Source organism: Myotis lucifugus, unplaced genomic scaffold (genome assembly GCF_000147115.1).
Source record: "Myotis lucifugus unplaced genomic scaffold, Myoluc2.0 scaffold_38, whole genome shotgun sequence".
In the NCBI taxonomy this organism is placed as follows: Eukaryota; Metazoa; Chordata; class Mammalia; order Chiroptera; family Vespertilionidae; genus Myotis; species Myotis lucifugus.
The window spans coordinates 1,923,518-1,943,265 of NW_005871086.1; the positions used below are offsets into that span (position 1 = coordinate 1,923,518).

A 19,748-nucleotide genomic window follows, 5' to 3' on the forward strand; every position below is an offset into this window, starting at 1 on the left:
CAAACTGTGACCTCCTGGTTCATAGGTTGATGCTCAACCACTGAGCCACACAGGCCTGGCCAGAGTCTCATTCTTGCCTGACACTCTGAAAAACCAACTGGGGAGGCTCAGCATTGATTCATCCATTCCATTCCTCTGTTGGAGAAGGTTGCCTCTCCTCACATTAACTCCCTTGTATTTCTGAGTTGTTTCTGTGTACATCCAAGCAATCTCCCATGGTGCTGGGAGATGCAGGTGCTTGAGAAAGTCAGTGTGACAGGAATTGCCCGCAGCTACAAATGAGCTCAGTCTACACCCTTTCTAAATTCCCTTCACCCTTGGTCAGCAAGTCCTCTGGTCTAGGTTGCTCATCCCTCATGGAATGGCCCAGACTTTCATCCCTGAGAACTCTGATCTCCTGGTAACCATGCTCTCTCAGACCATGGTTCCTAATTACCAAGGTGGGCAAGGGCTGAAGAAAAGTGACAACATTAATGACAGTTTCATGCTGTAAACTTTCTTTTCTGATGTTCTTTATTGTTTCATACTCTGATTATGTTGAACTTAAAGTGTGTATTTGAAGCACAGGCTCATCATGTATAGAGGTGTCCCAACATGGTGGCCCCAGAGCCACAGGGCGCTTCTACAATGAGAGGCAAGCCCGAGCTCTGAGCTCATGTCCTTCAGAGGCGGGGTGAGAAGCCGGCCACCACAATGCTCTCACCGGTGATGTAGCTGGCATCTGGAGAGCAGAGGAAGGACACCAGCCCCGAACAGTCCTCAGGCTGACCCACTCTGTATGGAAAGAGGAGGTGGGCTGAGAGTGATGATGCTTCCCATGAACCCTGGGCTCCTGTCAGATGCTGGGAAGTCAAGACCCCTATGGTCATGAGAGAAAGGCTGCAAGTGGAGATATGTGGGCTCTACAGGGACTTTTACTCACCCCAGGGCTCAAATCTCAGAAAGAGGAATGCAGAGAGGTGATGGTGATCTTTATTCATCATGAAGGTCTGAAGTTACATTAACCCAGATCTACAAAGGACACTGCCTCATGCACAACCTACCTCTGTATTCCATGGCGTCCCTTCATATGGTTCCAAAAGTCTGGATCCTCAAACAGCTAAAGGAAAAGTCAAAAGGTTAGTGCTGCTCATCCAGGTGGAATCACAATGGCACCACCCCATAAACACCTTTGTGGAGGGGCTTCTGGGGACACTCTGGGCTCATCCCTCACAGAGGACTAAAATCCTGATTCTGCTGCTGATCCCAAAGGTGGTGGACCAGAGCATCAGAACAAGAGGCCACAGGGCCAGGTGTCTCTGGGACATGGCCTGGTAGGGGAAGGGACCCTGGCACTCAGTGGGGCAGAAGCAGAAGTTGTCTTTGGTCCTTACCATTTTGCTGAAGGCTGTGTCAATTACTCCTGGAACTAGGCAGTTCACCCGGATATCCTTTGGTGCCAGCTCCAATGACAGGGTCTTGGTGAGTCCCAGAATGGCTGCTTTACTGACACCGTAGGCCCCTAGCCTCTGTGAACACAAAGGGAAGTGGATGGCAAATAAGTAACTGAGGAGGAGAGTTTCTATTGGATCCCTAGGCCTGTGTGTATAAATATATCTCTTCAGCAATGCAGAGATAATTGAGAATCTCACAAAGAAAGGTTAAAAACCTGCCATGTGTGTCCTTTCTGGAGAAGGAGGGTCTGAGACACCCATTGATCAAATGTGGGTGTAGGTGTGCCCCACCAGCAATGGCCTATTCTGGGATCTTCCTGGCCCTCTCCACGTTTCTTGGCAAATGGGGCTGTTTCCTTCCTTTTCATCTAGCATCATAGAAGGTTATACTTACAGCTTCAGGTAAGTATGCCCCAATTGAGGAGACCAGAACCACAGAGCTTCCCCTGGGAAGAGAAAGATGGGATAAATACGATTGAACCACATATAAGTGAGGCAAATAGACACATCTGGGGCATGAAAGGAAGTGGAGACTGTGGACCATGAAAGTGAGTGAAAGAAATTTAGGTTCAGATTAGAGCCCGCTCCTGCCTTCCTTCAGCCTATCTCCTCTGGCCTAGACTCTAGGGCCTAGAGCATCCTGAGGACCAGGACCAAGTTTATGTTTTCATCCACACTTGGATGCTCAATCCATTAAGGAGAACTAGTATGAACACTCTTATCAAATACAGCCAACATTTGCCTTTATTCTAGACTATTGTTCTATTTACTGGCTTTGAGGGTGTTCTATACTAGGCATGCTTAAGAGTAATATTCCAAGTACTTCCCAGTGGATCCTTTGGAATCTTAATCTCAGAAGCTCCACGCCCCCCACAACCCTACCCCATAATCCTCTGGAAAAGTTTTTCTTAAGGATCCTCAGTGCTCCCTCACTCACCAAGTCTAATGACCCTTGTTCAGACCTCACTTCTCTACCCTCCAGTTTCCTTTCACATCAGATACTGTAGACTAAAATTTCCTTTCTGGAACCTGTTTGGTCCTCTTGAGAAATCTGCACTCTTGCCTCTCTTTTCCCCTTTACCTACTCATTCCCTTTCCCTCAGTATCTATTCTGTGTAGGCCCGTAAATCAAGATGCTTTCATTGTCCCGCAAGTGTTTTCTCTTCATGCTCTCTTTTAATTTAGGAAGAAGATGAAGTATGCCTAAAATAATTAAAACAATCATATAATTTTCACCTTTGTCTCCTAAATGTTGACAAAATTCCTTATCACAACATTCAAGGCTATCCATAATTTAGCAACATCCTGCTTGTCCAGCCTTGTCTCTGACCTCTTCTCTTCACTCACCCTGGATCTAAAGGTCGTTCTGTGCAACACACACAGAGCAGGGATGATGGGGAAGATAATGGAGGACATGGCTAGCCCAAGAGTAAAAAAGTTTGAGAGATAAGAGTTGAGTGGGACTTGGAAACTCTACTACCCTTATTATGGACAGGCTGCAGGGTGCCGCAGTGTCATCAACCTGGACTTTTGTGCCCTGCCCTGCTGCATGCAGCCTAAGAGAGGCCACTTTCAGTTCCCCAACTCCAGGACAGTTATGGGAACTCTGGGCCTTTCCATTTCTCTCTTCCAGTCCTTGCCGATTTCTGGGCACTCTAGAAATTGGGTATTCATGCAAGAAGACAGGATTTTTTTCTCTTTTGTGACCTAGAAATATGAAGCTAAACTTTCACTATTCTAGAGAGACCACTTGCATTCCTCTGATTCCAGGACAGGTGTGAGGATTCTGGACCTTTCTGTCTGTAGACCCCTTATTGTGCTACTAGTAGAGTCCTTGCCAGATTCCATGGGCATTCTAGCTATGAGAGAATGACACTAATGGATAGAGTCTGAAAGTCAAATTCTCACTTCTCCTGTGTTACTGGCTCAGCTAAGCCTGCTGCCCAGAAGAAAGATCTAACTCAACACCTGGCTCTTGTTTACCACCTCTGCTTCACATTTGACACTTAATGTCTCCATCCCTCTCCCCTTCCCTGCCCTCACCCCCTGTTCTCCATGTGGGGCAGCAGCTGGCTCAGCAGCAGGGCTGGGGCCTTCACATTGACATTCAATATCTGAAATCAGAGCAAATGAGGGTGGGGGAGGAGAGACATTCAGTCCAGTGCATGTTCTCACTGTATTAGCAAATACACCACATTAGAACATGGGCGTGATGGCTTCTGACAATGGGAAGTGGGGAGAGTGCTGGCTTTCTTTGACATACATGGGGGGGCGGGGGGAGGCATCCTGAAAAAGCAGGAATATGGGGATCAGGAAGCCTTTGCAGGCATAAGACCCAGAGTCTGCAGAATGTCTCCCTGTGTCTGTAAGGGTATCGGTTAGAAAAAAATGTCCCATCTGGGTCTGAGGTGGCACTGGTCAATTGAATCTGGGGAAGGCTGGTATTATAAGCTGAATCGTGTACCACCCAAACTCTATGTTAAAGTCATAACCCCTAGTACCTCATAATGTAACCTTATTTGGAACTAGAGTCATTGCAGTTGTAGTTAAAATGAGGTCATAGAATGGGCCCTAATTCAAAATGAATGGTGTTCTAAGAAGGCAAGTTTGCACGCATGTGCGTGCACACACAAATACACACTGAGAATACCATGTGAAGATGAAGGCAGAGGTTGGAGTGATGCTTTTTTCTATAAGCCAAGTAACATCAAAAATTGCCAGCAAACCACCAGTAGCTAGGGGAGTGGCATGAATAGATTCTCTCATAGCCATCAGAAGGAACAAACCCTGATGATGCCTTCTGACCTCCAAGACTGTGAGACAATAAATTCTGTGTGTAAGCCACCTGGGTTGTGGTAGTTTGTTACAGCAGCCCTCTGAAACTAATACAGCTGGATTTCAGGGTTTAAGCCTTGGACATAAAGCATTCTTAGGCAAGGAAGGGAGTCATTCCCTTCTCTGTGCCCCACATTTATTGTGATGATCTGGTTCTCTGTTGGACCTTCCCAGCAAACTGGGAGCTCATGAACAGTGGGGATCACAACTAGGGTGTAGCAAGCATGTCAAACTCGTGGTGGCTGAGAGTTTGACATGCTTGGTGTAGACACTCCTACCTCCATCTCACAGATGGGGAATTAAGGGTCAGAGTCCAGGCACCTGGCCTGCTTGGTGCCAGTGAGTCTGTGAGGGGAAGGTGTGTGGGGGCTGAGATGGAAAGAGGGTCATGTAGAGGGTGAGGATGACATCCGTCAGCCCTACCGGGTGTCCCCAGACCTCACCTTGTCCCAGACCTCCTCACTGCTCCCCAAGGTACTTCCCACGGAGGGATTGACTCCTGCCACACACACCAGGAAGTCAACATTCCCAGAATGTCTCAGGGCCTGCAAGGAGAAGGGGGAAATGAGGACCAGGGTCAGGGAGCAAAAGAAGTTTCCTGTTGCAGTGGGAGGTGTTTCCTGTTTGCTCTCCCTGGGTCTCTGCCTGGCTAAATCCAGGAGGGGACCACACCAAGTGAGGGTGGAGAGCTGTCTCTCCTCATCAGACTTAAAACATGTCTCCACCCAGATCTGTAAACCTGTTCAGGCTCTGGAGTAACCAATGCCAAGCACATGGTCAGCCTTCATTCCTGCGCTTGTTCGCTTGTTCATTTGACCAGGTTATGTTTTAAAATAACCACTCTTCCTCTTTCTACCTCCAAACCCTACCCATCTCCTCACCGTGGCCACCAGCCGGTCTCGGTCCTCAGCCTTCCCCACATGGCACACGGTGCCAGACATGCTCAGCCCCTCCCCCTGCAGCGCTGCCAGTGCCTGGTCCACGTTCTGCTGCTTCCGGCTGCTGACCACCACATGGGCCCCGTCCTGGGCCAGACGCCGGGCGATGGCGAAGCCAATCCTGAGGGCAGAGATGGCTATGACGGCTTCAGCCCTCCCCATCCTCCTCCTGGGAGGCTGATCATGAGACACAAATTGAGTTCCACAGTGTGGTTCAAGAACTGCCTCCAAACTTTTGAGTGGGAAAGAGGAACTATTGAACATTTTCTATATATCAGGCCTTCACCAAGACTAACCCAGTTAATTCTCACAACTATATGTACAATAATCATATGGATGAGAAAATTTTCATAACAATTTAATTGAAGGGAATTTAAAAAAAGTAATGATCCTTCAGAACACGTGTACATGTGCGGGGCATCCAGAGTGAATGGTAGAGAATCTTTAACTGCCCAGTGTTTTCTCCCTTGGTGCTAGCCCAGGGGTGGGCAAACTTTTTGACTCGAGGGCCACAATGGGTTCTTAAACGGGACCGGAGGGCCGGAACAAAAGCATGGATGGAGTGTTTGTGTGAACTAATATAAATTCAAAGTAAACATCATTACATAAAAGGGTACGGTCTTTTTTTTTTTTTTAGTTTTATTCATTTCAAACGGGCCGGATCCGGCCCGCGGGCCATAGTTTGCCCACGGCTGTTCTAGCCAGAGGCCTCTGGTGTAAATTGCACTTTCTATAAGCCTTAAAGTTTTTGTCTGTCCTGCAATTTAAAAACTTTGATGCTGAGACCATGTTCTGCCTCCATTCTCCGTCTTCTTACTTTAAGGAGGTCTGAAGCACACTTGACTTGGGCTGGTTGAGTACCTGTGATCAAGGGCAGAAGGCATATGACCCTTCTCTTATAGAAACTGCTAGGGCAACATAGAGTTTTGAATTACTCATTTGTGATGAGGGCTGGGCATTGGGGACACGCAGATTTAAAACCTCATTGGGGCCCAGCCAGTTTTGCTCAGTAGTGAGCATTGACCTATGTACCAGGAGGTTATGATTCGATTCCTGGTCAGGACACATTTCTGGGTTGCTGGCTGGAACCCCATTAGGGGACGTGCAGGAAGCAGCCAATCAATGATTCTCATCATTGATGTTTTTATCTTTCCTTCTCCCTTCCTCTCTCTGAAATCAATAAAAACATATTAAAAAAATAAAACATCATGGTGATGTGGAAGTCTTGGATATTAACAGTTCTAAAATAAAGCGATCTAAATTTGACCATGAAAGGTCAAAAGGAAGACAGAGCCCCTGAACACCAGAATTCCCCCCTCCTGCCTGTGGTAATGACTCACTAAAGACTGTGGCCCATTATGGCAGTTAGAGGATGAGTGGAATTGGAGGTACATAAGAAGAGATGTGACCAGGAGAGGGTCATCTATTGAGCTCTCTGAGCTGATCTTGAGACATTGCCTTGCCCAGTGCCCTACTGCCAGGGAACACTCTGCAGTCAATGGAATGCCTAAGTCTGAGAGACCAATAGGTCTCTGGCTTCTCCCTATTAGACCAGGACCCTAAAAGCCCATGGCCACGTGCCCATGAAGGATGGGGAGAGAGCTGTCCTGATGATGATAAGTTAAATACCTGAGGGTTACCCAGCCAGTCAGTGGCAGAGACTAGATTCAAACACTGCTCTGAATGAACCAGAAGCAGTTGATTTTCCAAGTCTATCATTCTTGGAACTTAGAAACGGGATGTTTTAGGAAGACACACTGAGTTGGGGTTAATGATAAACGCCAGAGCTGTGTAATGAGATGCGGGTGTCAGGAAGGATGTGTGAGAAGGACATCCCCTGCCCTGGGATGGGACTCTAAATCTGTTCATTACATGGACTCCCATTCGCTCACCCGCTTGTGGACCCAGTGACCACAGCTACTTTCCCAGCCAGTGGACGGCTTCTATCTGCTGTTTTGCTGCTCATTCTTGCTGAGAGAAGGACTGAGGAGCATTGAAGACCCTTAAAGGCCCAAGACGTGGCCCTGAACATGCTAGTCATTGTCTGGCCTCCGGCCTCCTGGACTCAAAGCTGGGGAAGAACCTGGGAAGACAATCACCATGAACCATGTTAGAATCTGACTCCACCCATCCTTCGTGGGAGGGTTCCACTGAAGTCTCTGATAGGTGTCCTACCATCCTTTAAACTTACCAGGAAAGCACAGAGCTGCTCATGTCCTTTCCATGACCAGTTCCCCAAATGGGCTTCCCTGCAATGCTCGGTCCCTGGTAGATGCCTGAGTGATACTTGCCTGACTCACCTCCACACCCCCAAACAAAGAATATCACTGTGGGCTTCTGAGAGTCACCTTTGTACTTCTCTCCATACATCTATTCTTCCACAAAAAAATTGCATTGGCCTTTCTTCTTATCTTTCCCCAGCCTGTTGCAACTACCCCAGTCCAAGTTCTTGTCACCTTCCCCACCTGCTGCAAACTCCTCTTCCTTCAGCTCCTCACCTGAAGCAACAGCAATTGTCCCCTCATCAGATATACCCGATGTGTCAGCATTTCTGGGAGGCAAGTTGTTTTCCCACATCGCAAATGACTCTGATCCAACTGAGATAAAAGTCCAGCCACTCCCCCTTTGTTTAAAAATCTTTCATAGGGCCTATACCTCACATCTCTTGAACTCCAGGCCATATTGTCCATCTCCACCTGCCCAAAGATCCTATGGCACCTGTTTCATTGTAACTGTTTCAGCAATACCTCATTTCTTCAGTAACTTTCTCTAAACCCACACCTTTCATCCCAAACCTTCCCTCCATCTTATGGGGAGATCAAGGAACAATAGTTGTCTTGGGTTGGCTACCTCAGAATCACACTAAAAAATCAAATAGTTTTTTTGGAAATGGCCTTGGGAAGCAATGTTAGGGGAGTGGAAGGAGTGAGACAGAAGGGAAGGTAGCCCATAAATGGTACATTATCAAGTGAGTTATGTCTATTGGTAACTGAAGGTGAATCTTTTTGAGGAACTCTGAGCAATAGTTTTGTTTCCTAATTCTCACCTGAGGATATGTTTATTGATTTTAGAGAGAAAGGAAGGGAGAGTGAGAGTGAAAGAATGAGAGAGAGAGAGAGAGAGAGAGAGAGAGAGAGAGAGAGAGAGAGAAATGGATGTGAGAGAGAAACATCAATTGATTGATTGATCCCCATATGGGCCCTGAACTGGGATTGAATTTGCAATCTTTTGATGTATGGGATGGTGCTTCAATCAACCGAGCTACCTGGCTAGGGAGGACAAGGGACTGGACTTAGGGTGACCAAGAATCCCTGTTTCTAGGACTGCAGGTTTTAGCACTGAAAGGCCCACATTCCAGCAAATTACTAAGTCCTAGACAAACCAGACAGTCGGTTACCAGCACAGGGGTACATCCAACTCCTGTCAGTCACTAGTTGAGGACTGCTCCTGGGGTGGAACAAAGAGGTGACCAGCAGAGACAGAGCAGAGGGCCTAGGTAAGGTGGGATGGTGTGGAAACACCATGGGAATTTGGACTTTCTCTTATGAGGGAAAAAAGCTTGTGGAGGTTTTTACAAAATGGTATTTTGACATAAATAAATGATGATCACACTCAGGGAGCCATAAACTTTATTCTAGGCCCTCATGACTAAAATAGCCAATCATTGTTTCTCTAGTGTTCATTTTTTTGTCTTAATCTTTATTCCATTTTCTGAGTGATCTATCCAAGTTTATAAAGCTGTTGCACAATATGGAAAGCTAACCTAACCCTTACCAGGAACAAATCATAGGGCTCTGAAAATAGACAAGTTCACATCTGTATTCAACATAAAAGCTTTAAACAACCATGCACTTACTAGCTAAATCTCTGGGTTTCCAAGCAAGTTCAATGCTGTTGATCTCAAGAAATGTTATGGACTGAATTGTGTCCTCCTGCCCCTAGGTTCATATGTTGAAGCCCTAATCTCTACAGCTTCAGAGTGTATTTGAGACGGGACCTTTAAAGATGTGAATAAATTCACCTAAAAAATTTTACATATAAAAACAGATTTACGAATAAGGACCTTTATTATCCAATTTGTAATAGTTGAAAAAATAGATAAACTTAAATGCTGAATATGGGATGCATGTTACTTGATGGAATATATGTAGCCATTAAAAAGGGTGTTCATAAGTAGTTTGTAACAATACTGAAATGTTTTTGTTAAAATGCTAACTGAAAAATCATGACACAAATTTATATACAGCATGGCTGAAATTATATTAGTATAAATGTCTAAATAGAAAAATATGGTAAATAAGCCTGAAAATAAATAAGCTGTGATGGAATAAAAGTGATAGATTAAATATGTACTTCAACCTTCTCTTCTTCTCCTTCACCACTAAAAGATACTTTTTAAAAAAGGAAGAAAGGGAACAAAACCAAAGCAATACAGTAAAAAAAAAAGCACAAAAAACTTTATGAAAATTAAGGATTGAGAAATTCTTGCAAGATAGATAGAGTTAACTTTCTACAGAAAGCTCCAGTTCAAAACACGTGCATGGGAGAACAGCAGTAAAAGGTGAGAGCAGCTGTAGGTGCCCCAAAGCTCAGAGGCAACAGATAGAAAGAGTAGGAGGGGCCTGGGTAATTGTCAGAACAGGGTACTTGCATTTGGAGGAGCCTAGGCCAGTGGTCGGCAAACTCATTAGTCAGCAGAGCCAAATATCAATAGTACAACGATTGAAATTTCTTTTGAGAGCCAAATTTTTTAAACTTAAACTATATAGGTAGGCACATTGTTATTAACTTAATTAGGGTACTCCCAAGGCTTAGGAAGAGCCACACTCAAGGGGCCAAAGAGCCACATGTGGCTCGAGAGCCAGTTTGCCGATCACGGTTCTAGGGTATTAGGGATCATAGTGTGATACCATTTAAGTCATAGGTGCTGAAAATCACACTCTTTTCTGGTACTAATGGGCAATCAAATTGAGATAATATCATCTTGAACAGTTTGCCGACCACGGGCCTAGGCCATTAGAACTCTTCTCTGAATCACTGCCATTTTGTCAAGCACCCCCTGAGTAAGAGTATCAGCCCCTGGGAAGGTAACCACAAAAAAAAATCAGAAGAAAGTTGGATTAGCCCAGCCACTGTGGCTCAGTGGTTGAGCATCGACCTATGAACTAGGAGGTCATAGTTTGATACCTGGTCAGGGCTCATGCCTGGGTTGTGGGCTTGATCCCCAATAGGGCGTGTGCAGGAGGCAGCCGATCAATGATTCTTTCTCATCATTGATGTTTTTTTCTCTCTCCCCCTCTCCCTTCTTCTCTCTGAAATCAATTAAAAAATATGTATTTTTTAAAAAAGCTTGGATTAATACAATAAAAGGAAGAAAAGAAGAAAAAACAGCATAATGAAAAACACAAAATAAGATTTCAGGAATAAGTCCAAATGTACATGAATGTTCATAATAAATGCAAATGGATTAAGTTAACATACTAAAAGATGGAGTCTCTCAAATGAAATCTTTTAATAACCCAGTTAAATTTAATTCACAACAGACACGGGGGGGGGGAACAGCTTGGGAAAACAGGTGTGGGCACACGCGTGATGCAGTGACTATGCAGAGGGTGTGTTGGGCCGGGGTAAGGTTGGCTCTGCCTGGGGTTTCATCCACCTGCTATATAATGCATGACTTATAAAGATCCTTAAAACCCTGCCTGTTGTTGCTCAATGGTTGAGTATTGACCCATGAATCAGGAGGTCAGGGCTCAATTCCTGGGCAGAGCACATGTGCAGGTTGCTGGCTGGATCCCCAGTAGGGGGCGTGCAGGAGGCAGCTGATCAATGATTCTCTCTCATCATTGATGTCTCTATCTCTCCCTCTTCCTTTCCCTCTCTGAAATCAATAAAAACATATTTTTAAAAAAAGATCCTTAGAAAGAAAGACTATGAAAAAATCAGAATTTATCAGTGCCTCTGCAGAATCTATACTAATAAAAGAGTAATATGCTAATTAGACCAGGACACCTTCCAGAGACTTTCTTGACATCCTTCCGGACAAAGCCGGGGGCTTGGCCGGCCTGCTAACTGCCCCCAAATGACCCAATGGGGACTCGGCCAGCCTGCAAATGGCCATCAGCCCCTTGCCCAGGCTGGCTATGCCTCCCAATGGGGACCCTCACCCCGATGGGGGCATGGCCAGCTTGCAAACAGCCGTCAGCCCCTTACCCAGGCTGGTCATGCCCCCCAATGGGGACTCCCACCCCAAAGGGTGTGTGGCCAGCCTGAAAATGGCCCTCAGCCCTCACCCAGGCTGGCCACATCCCCCAGCAGGGACCCCCACCCCAATGGGGGTGTGGCTGGCCTGCAAATCACCCCAGGCCCCTCGCCCAGGCTGGCCCTGCCCCCCAAGGGGACCCCCACCCTGATCCGGATCCCCTTCTGGGCAGACCAGCCGGCCCTTACCTGTGCACTAGGCCTCTATCTATACTAATAAAAGGGTAATATGCTAATTAGACTGGGAGACCTTCTGGACAAAGCCATGGTGGCGGAGCTGAGGCAGAGGCGGTTAGGGGAGATCAGGCCAGAAGGGGAGGGAAGTTGGGGGTGATCAGGCTGGCAGGGGGGAGGCAGTTGGGGAAGATCAGGCCGGCAGGGGGGTGGCAGGTGGGAGTGAGCAGGCCAGCAGGCAGAGTGGTTAGGGGGTGATCAGGCTGGCAGGCAGAAGTGGTTAGGGGCAATTAGGCAGGCAGGCAGGAGAGTGGTTGGGAGCCAGCAGTCCCGGATTGTGAGAGGGATTTCTCACTCCCAGTTTAGCCCTTATTCTGGGGAACATCCCCCGAGGGTTCCAAGATGGGAGAGGGTCCAGGCTGGGTGAAGGAACATCCCCCCCCCCCCCCCCCAGTGCACAAATTTTGTGCACTGGGGCTCTAGTTATCTAATAAGAAATTGAAACGAAAGAAGTTATCTAAATAAAAATAGGTCCTGGTGGAAAAATCCTATATAACAAAGAGGTAATATGCAAATTGACCATCATGCCCTCACAAAGATAGCTGCCTATGACCAGGCCGGCAGGGGTGTTAGTGAGGGATGACCAAACGACTGAACAAGCAGGCTGCGTGGGGCACCCAGGCCAGTAAGGGGTTAGTGAGGGATGACCAAATGACTGAACAAGCAGGCCGGTGGGGGAGGCATTTGGGGGTGACCAGGCCAGCTGCAGGGGAAGTTGGGGGCAACCAGGCCAGCAGGGGGGGCAGTAAGAGGTGACCAGGCCAGCAGGGGGGAAAGAAGGGGCGGATCGGCCGGCGGGCGGGGGGGAGGGAGAGTTAGGGGTGACCAGGCAGGCAGGCAGGCAGGTAAGCGATTAGGAGCCAGCGGTCCAGGATTATGAGAGGGATGTGCGACTGGGGATCGGGCCTAAAATGGCAGTTGGACATCCCCTGAGGGGTCCAGGATTAGAGAGGGTGCAGGCTGGGCTGAGGGAACCTCCCCTCCCCCATGCATAAATTTCAGGCACCGGACCTCTAGTATAAAAATATTAGGCTATGCTTATGCACCAGGATTGTTTTTTTGAGATGTTAATTTATTAATTGTACCAATGTGTTTTGCTCACCATATCATTTCTCAGCCTCCACACAACCTCACCCCACCCTGCTCTACACAGGTCCTTTGTATCTAGGTCTTTCATAATTCCTTTCCTGGGATTTTTTTGCAAGAGGGAAGGTCAAAAGCATTTAAAACCAAATGCTCTTCTGTTTTTTTGTAAAAGTGCAAACCCAGTCAAGAAGAGGGAAGAAAGAGAGAGGCCTCTGCCTGAGAGAGTAATGGAGTGAGGGGGGAGAAGAGGGGAGATTCTTCTAAACAGGGGAGGGCCTGGCTTACCAGGATTTCACTAATAATTTGGGGGGCTAGGGAGGGGTCAAGACCTCAGAAAAACAACAACATTGCAAATCAAAGAGAAGACTTTGCTTCTTCAAGACCCTGTCTCCACAATCCCCAGAGGTGGCCACTGTTCAAAAGTTGTGTGCATCATTCTTGTCCATGCTTTAAAAAAATATATATTTTTAAACTCTAGGCATGTGCCCTGATCAGGAATTGAACCATGACCTCCTCCTGGTTCATAAGTTGATGCTCAACCACTGAGCCACACTGGCTGGGCATGTTTTTGCATTTTTACTATACATGCATTCATAAATAGTACACATTGTTTTGCTTGCTTTTAAGCTTTACCAAAAGTGGTAATATAATTCTACAACTCACTGGTGTTCATCCATTTTATGTTTTTGGAATTGAACCTCACACATGCATTGATAGTCCATTCACTTTCACTGCACAGGACAGAGCATCCTCATTGTATACATATACACAATTTACTTATCCATGTCCTGTTATGGACACTTGGGTTGTTTATAACCTAGCACATGTAATGCTGTCACAAACATCCTCATGCCCATCTCCTTGCACCGCACATGTGTGAGCTTCTCTCTAGAGTTTATATTGGAAGGGGGAAGCTGGATCAAAGAGCACACATATCTTGATCTTTACTATACATTGCCAAATTTGTTTTCCCAAAGCCATTGTACCAATTTATACTTGTATGAGAGGTCCTGTTCCTCCACCTCATTCCTAATATTTATGCTCTCAGACATTTTCATATTTGTTGTTCTGATACCTGTAAAATAGCATCTCATATTACTTTGCATTTTTTTGCTTACCAGTGAGGTTGGTTCTCTTTACAAGTCTGATGGGTCCTCTTTTATAAATTGCCTGTTCATTCTGTTTATGGAATTGTTTGTCTGTTTCTTATTGATTATTAAGGATTATTTGCATATTGTGAACACCAGTCTTTTTTGGTAGTCTGCTGGCGTCACCCTACTTTTTGCTGTCATCTGACCTCCAGCTTATAACTCCTTATTTCTTGAAGATTTTAGCACTGGTTTATTTGCCTCTCTTCTTAGTACTAGGCCTGTCTTAATTATTAGAAATTTTAATATCCACAGAGATGATCTTCTTAGTTCCTGATCTCCTCAATCCAGTGATCCTTCTTCTCCCTCCACCAACCCACCCACTCCCAGATTCTTGCCTGAGACCAAGCTTTACCATTAACAGCATTCCCTGATGTACTGATGATAAGCATCCCACTCTTTCACTAAACTTGTACCACACTTCCTCCCATAGCCCGATTCAATCATTTCTCAATCATAATGGAATCTACTATCCATTGACCTGCCAATTTTTCATGTCCCCCCCCCCCCACATCCTCAGCTTCTATCTTACCTGGCTTAGAATCTACATTCCATCTTATAGTCACTTCTCTGTATGTGTAGTTGTTCCCTTGCTCTTCTCGTCTTCTCTTGAAGTTTTTGGGAAAAACCCCAACCCTACATAAGTATAACTCTCCATTAACTCCCAACAGCACATCAGCAAATGATATTTGCTAGAGAAAAAGTTGAAGTAGGGAAAATGGTACAACAATGGTGCTGTGACCTGCACGGCTGGGTTCAGGATCTGAAGGAGGGGCCGATGCACAAATGAAAACACTAGACAAGAAATATGAATTATTCAGGGGTGGGGGCCAGGTGGTGTCTCTTTCATGAAGAGCACACTGACTTCTGGCCAGTCCGCTTTTTATTTACTTGAATACCATCTGCCCTTTAGCAATGCATACAGGCATACCAAAGGTAAAGTTTGGTAAACAGTAAAAGGATTATCAGGTTAGGGAATTGCCTTGAGCCACCACTATCTGAACACTCAGTGCTTGGCGTCAGCCCTGCTAATGCCCAAGGTCCATCAGCCTTCCGTGTTCTTGGTGCACTCTCGTGACAGTATTGGCAAGCGGTGGCTTCCCGCACAATGGTAAAACAAGGGAATGATATTCTCTTGTGGACAACAATGGTAAAGGAACTTCCTTTAAACTCATGGACAGTAACCTTAGGAGTCTCTTTAGTGCTGTCCTCTTTCAATCCCGCTTCACTTCCCTAGTTGATTCACTTTCTTGTATTTTTATAGACCATTATTTCATAATGTCTCCTTTTTCCTCAAACTTGCAACCTCTCCCACTTTCTCATGGTTTGCTGATGATCTTGCTTCTGATTGTATAGAAACTATAGAAGCAATCTAAAAAATATTACTGACCCCTACATATGGATCCAGCTCTGTTTTTCCTTCTGTTATAGTGAATAAACTGTCAGTGCTCCTATGTAAAGCCAACATTTCCACTTTTTGCCCTGGGCCCCATTCCTTCTCACCTGGCAGTGTTTCTTGTGAGACTGTGGACAGGCCTGTAACTGGCCCCTTTGAATTTGCTTGTTCTCCCTCCCTCACTCTCTATTCTTCACTTTTGCTGCCTTGCCCTTCAATAAAGCATTAGAATATAAGCTTTGCCTGGAGTTCTGATTTCTACCACCAAGACACAACACTATAACTGGTGTGGGATTGGGGTTGGATTCTCTACATAATGACAAAGTAAAGATACAACACTCAGGGTCTATCCTGCTCAGCTCCATCTGTGATTTTCAGACCTCCAGAAGGGGCAGGTACCAGATGGCCAATGCTTTTGCACCCTCTAACCATATTAAAAGGGAAGCAGGGGGCGAAGATTACTAATCATGCTTTGTCTTAGATAAGCACAACCAAGTCAGTGTGTAAGGCTGGGGAGGAGAGGAGTGAGTTGCTTCCTTCTAAGCCAGAACTCCATGCCTCTAGAATTGACCAGAATGACCTCCTCTAGTCTGGATTATTCTCTCTGCATCACAGCAGTGAGCTGATGAATTAGGATTCTTTAGCTGGTGGATTTGGATGTGGCAGCATAAAGAGGCATAAATGGTCTCTTCTTGCTTTTGGCTCAACCTGGCCCTGACCAGCTGCTCCTCAAATCTGATTTGGAAAGAGGTTAAGGTGTAAAAACCTAAACAACTTTAGCCTTTCCTATCAATTCAATTCAACAAATATTTATCAAGTGACTGCTCTGTGATGACCAAGGCATCACACACAGTACCTCGGCCTATAGCAGGCAGACTATTGGTAAACAGTTATGACTGATGTGGCAGAGGAAATGAGGGAGACAGATCTGCAGGCTCTTGGAGCGATGACTGTAGCAGTATGACCCTCAGTGCATGAAACACCTGGAGAAACAAGAGGGAATCTGGGAAGGGCTAGGGAGCTTGCAGCTGCTGATTTTGTGTGCTCTCAACAAGAAGAACAAACAGAATCCTGGCTCCAGGGCCCTGTTGGCTGCCTCTCCCTGGTTATCCTGCAGACAGCTTAAACTCTGTTCAACTGAATTCACCTTCCTGCTCTAAACCCTCTTTTTCTCCTGCACTTATTATACCACTACCTCCCCTGTTAGACATCTAGGAGTGTAACAAAATGACCCCCGCTATAGTGTATGCTTATGACTTAAATGCTGAATTGTCATTTTTATTTTTTGCACAATGATGTGTCTGTCCTATGGGGCCATAGGTTCAGGCCATACCCCTCTCGTGTCACCGAAAGCAGATGGCCTTGGATATTCGCGTCAATTATTAGGGAGGCTCTGGGCCCTGTAAATGGGTGCCCCAGGGAGGACATAGGCAAGGGAGGAAACTCCTTTCTCTTTCTGTCTGTAAAGCTTCTTATTTCCCCTTCAATTTTGAATAATAGCCTTGCTGGATAGAGTATTCTTGGATTCAGTCCCTTGCTTTGCATCACTTTGTAAATTTCCTTCCATTCTTTTCTGGCCTGATGTGTTTCTGTTGAGAAATCATTTGATAATCTAATGGGAGATCCCTTGTATGTAACTTTCTGTCTCTCTCTTGCAGCCTTTAAGATTCTCTCTTTGGCCAGACAGGATAAAATTCACCTCGACAAGACACAACAAAAAGGGAACAAAGCATGAATGTACTCACAACAACAATAACCCCACTATAAGTGATCATCTGAGAAAAGAGAATTAGGGGAGAGAAAAGAGAGCATAAATGATATTGAAGAGAGAGAAAAAGATAAGAGAGAAAAGAAAAAGGAAGAAAAAGGAGAATATATATATGGGGGTGGGGGGCGTAAAACACCACAGAACCAATAGATAAAAAAAATACAAACACCAAACCCTCAGCAAAGAGGGTGGGGGCAGAATCTGTAGAGGCTGAGCTTGTAAACAGAAAATAAGGTTGAGAATTGGGTGAATATGGGGAGGATCTCAGTTCAGTATAGAGAAAGTAGAAAGGGGATGGGTGGGTAAGAGGAAAGAGAAAGAGAAGAAAATAATAATAATAAATTTACCAAAAAATTGATTTCAAAAATGGTATAAAAATAGCAAATAAAAATAAAATAAAATAGAGTGATGGAAGAATAATGTGAAAAGAAATAGAAAATAAAGCAACAAACAAAAACAGGAAAACAAAGAAACAAGAAGAAAAAAAAGGGGTAACAAAATAATAATAAAAAAAATAAAAATGAAAAAGTGAAGTGTTGTTCCTTTGGCTGGCTTAAGATCCCAGTTTTCTGTACTGTAATGTTTCTCAGGTTCCCATTGCTGGGACTGAAGGTCTCTCTTTAGGCCAGTCCCTTTGGACTCTCAGGGACTATTTAGGTTTTTTTTTTAAATCCTTTGTACCATTCAGGGTGGAATCTGAGTGTGGCTGTATTGATTGCCTGGCCACTGGAGGGGAGGGACTATCTCTTCAGGACAAAATGGCTGCCCAGATCGCGGGCTCAGGCATGACTCAGAACCAAACTCGCTGCCATTTCTCCTGGAACCCCCTTTCTCCCCAGATTCCACAAGTCCGCACCTTCTCCCACACTCCAGCCACGGGTAAGTGTCTGTATCCGAAAGGTCCTATGCACTAGGCTCAATGAAGAAAGGCACAGGCCACAGAGGCGGCAGAAGCTGCACCTCTGCCCACTCCTCTCCTGCCAGCACCCCTCTTCAGCCTTTCCTGACTGTGGACCCAGATCTAGAGTCCCCTGCGGTCCAGCAGTTCTGCGGACCTTCTTTCCACAGCCAGACACTGTGCCTGTCCCAGAGGACATGGCTCGGTGCCGTGCAGATTCCCTCTGACCCTCAAGGCTCAGAGGTCTGGCAGATTATCCTTCCCAGAGCCTTGATTTTACCTTTCTCCAGGGGTCCTCCGCCCTTCCCGGCTACAAACCGTCTCCCAGCTGAGTCTCCTTCACCAATTCGGGCTGGATGTTACTCGTTTCAGCTGCTCACCCTATCTGCTCCGGGACAAGGCTCAGGACACGTCCGTCTATACAGCCGCTATTTTGTCTCTCTCCTTTCTCTTTCTGGATCTTGCTCTTTGGGGCCTGAGCTTTAAAGAGTCAAGTGATGCCTGAGGGCATGAGCAGGCTGAGGGAAAGACAGCCTGTGCCACACCAGAATTTCGGAATGATGTGTGTATGTCAGATCCATATCTGAGACTTCCAGGCAGTTTGACAATTTGAGAAGTAAATAGAAGCTGACTAAATTATTAAACCACCACATTTGCCTAGACTTGATTTGCCCTAGGAACTCTGCTCATGGCATCCACGAGGTTCTTTACTAACACAGGGAGAGCCATGGGCTCTGATGGCATCCTTGTGTCTTTCACCCTTGATATGGCTATTTGGCTTAATTTGTTTGTACCAGATTGTCTGTCAATTTCGTATCATCCTCCTCTTTCTCCATCGTCCTCTGCACTGTACAGAGATCTGGAGCTTCGTTTCCCAGCACCACTTTCCTATATGGCTTTGGGTTAGAGCAGCCGTGGGCAAACTACGGCCCGAGGGCCGGATCCGGCCCGTTTGAAATGAATAAAACTAAAAAAAAAAAAAGACCGTACCCTTTTATGTAATGATGTTTACTTTGAATTTATATTAGTTCACACAAACACTCCATTCATGCTTTTGTTCCGGCCCTCTGGTCCAGTTTATGAACCCATTGTGGCCCTCGAGTCAAAAAGTTTGCCCACCCCTGGGTTAGAGTGTGCCAATTAAAGGTCTGATTTCATAAACTAGCAGCAGTTTCCATATTGCTTCCCCAACCCTCCCAATCACCATGTAAGCTGCTAATTTTCTTTCTCCTTGGAATGCAGAAGTGATTCTCTACCAAGAGAGCCCTGACTGGAGTTCGGGAGGATTGGAAGATGGTGCAGAGTAAGTGGATCTTTCTTCCACCTCCTCCCAGAATCTAATGGAAAATGAACTAAATTGGGGAATATTCACCCTGAAATACCAGCTGAAGACTGACTGAAGAGGAGATTTTTATTTATTTATTTTTATTTTTTATTTTTTCCTGAACAATATTTATTAAATTTATTGGAGTAAGAGAGAAAGGGGGGTGGGGGGAGGATCAGAAGAGCGTTTGGGGAGGGTAGAGAGAGTAAAGGGTATATAAATGGTGATGGAAGGAGACTTGAATCTGCATAGTGAATACACAATACAATATACAGATAATGTATTATAAAGTTGTACCCCTGAAAACTATATAATTTCAATAACCAATGTCACCCCTGAATAATTTTTAATAGGACTTCATTACACTACCAAAATTTTCTGTGTTTGAGCAATATATTTTGGGGGGGGGGTCATAAATTTTTTTAAA

At 45.5% G+C, this 19,748-nt stretch overlaps 1 protein-coding gene across 5 annotated transcripts; it reads right to left on the bottom strand.

Annotated features, from left to right (window-relative positions):
• Nucleotides 1–485: 485 nt before the first annotated feature.
• On the bottom strand, nucleotides 486–18,525 carry LOC102424383 (dehydrogenase/reductase SDR family member 2, mitochondrial-like). 5 transcript variants are annotated; one of them, XM_014454727.2, is made up of 9 exons: nucleotides 18,378–18,525; nucleotides 7,099–7,289; nucleotides 5,150–5,327; nucleotides 4,712–4,813; nucleotides 3,477–3,547; nucleotides 1,828–1,879; nucleotides 1,374–1,508; nucleotides 1,044–1,099; nucleotides 486–774 (listed from the first exon to the last, which is right to left on the bottom strand). In XM_014454727.2, exons 2-9 carry the CDS (start codon nucleotides 7,245–7,247, stop codon nucleotides 663–665), a joined length of 855 nt encoding a protein of 284 aa, XP_014310213.1. In that variant the 5' UTR covers nucleotides 7,248–7,289; nucleotides 18,378–18,525; the 3' UTR covers nucleotides 486–662. The 5 variants fall into 5 exon arrangements, with proteins under 5 accessions (XP_014310213.1, XP_014310211.1, XP_014310212.1 ...); XM_014454725.2 differs by having other exon boundaries at nucleotides 18,278–18,458; XM_014454726.2 differs by having other exon boundaries at nucleotides 18,316–18,457.
• Nucleotides 18,526–19,748: the final 1,223 nt, after the last annotated feature.

Excerpts from the sequence above, each read along its gene's own strand:
- LOC102424383 (XM_014454727.2), bottom strand. The coding sequence starts at position 7,247 with ATGACTAGCATGTTCAGGGCCACGTCTTGGGCCTTTAAGGGTCTTCAA. Across the intron at positions 5,328-7,098 it reads GTCACTGGGTCCACAAGCGG|GATTGGCTTCGCCATCGCCC; the intron begins GTGAGCGAATGG and ends CTCTGCCCTCAG. Across the intron at positions 4,814-5,149 it reads GAGACCGGCTGGTGGCCACG|GCCCTGAGACATTCTGGGAA; the intron begins GTGAGGAGATGG and ends TTCTCCTTGCAG.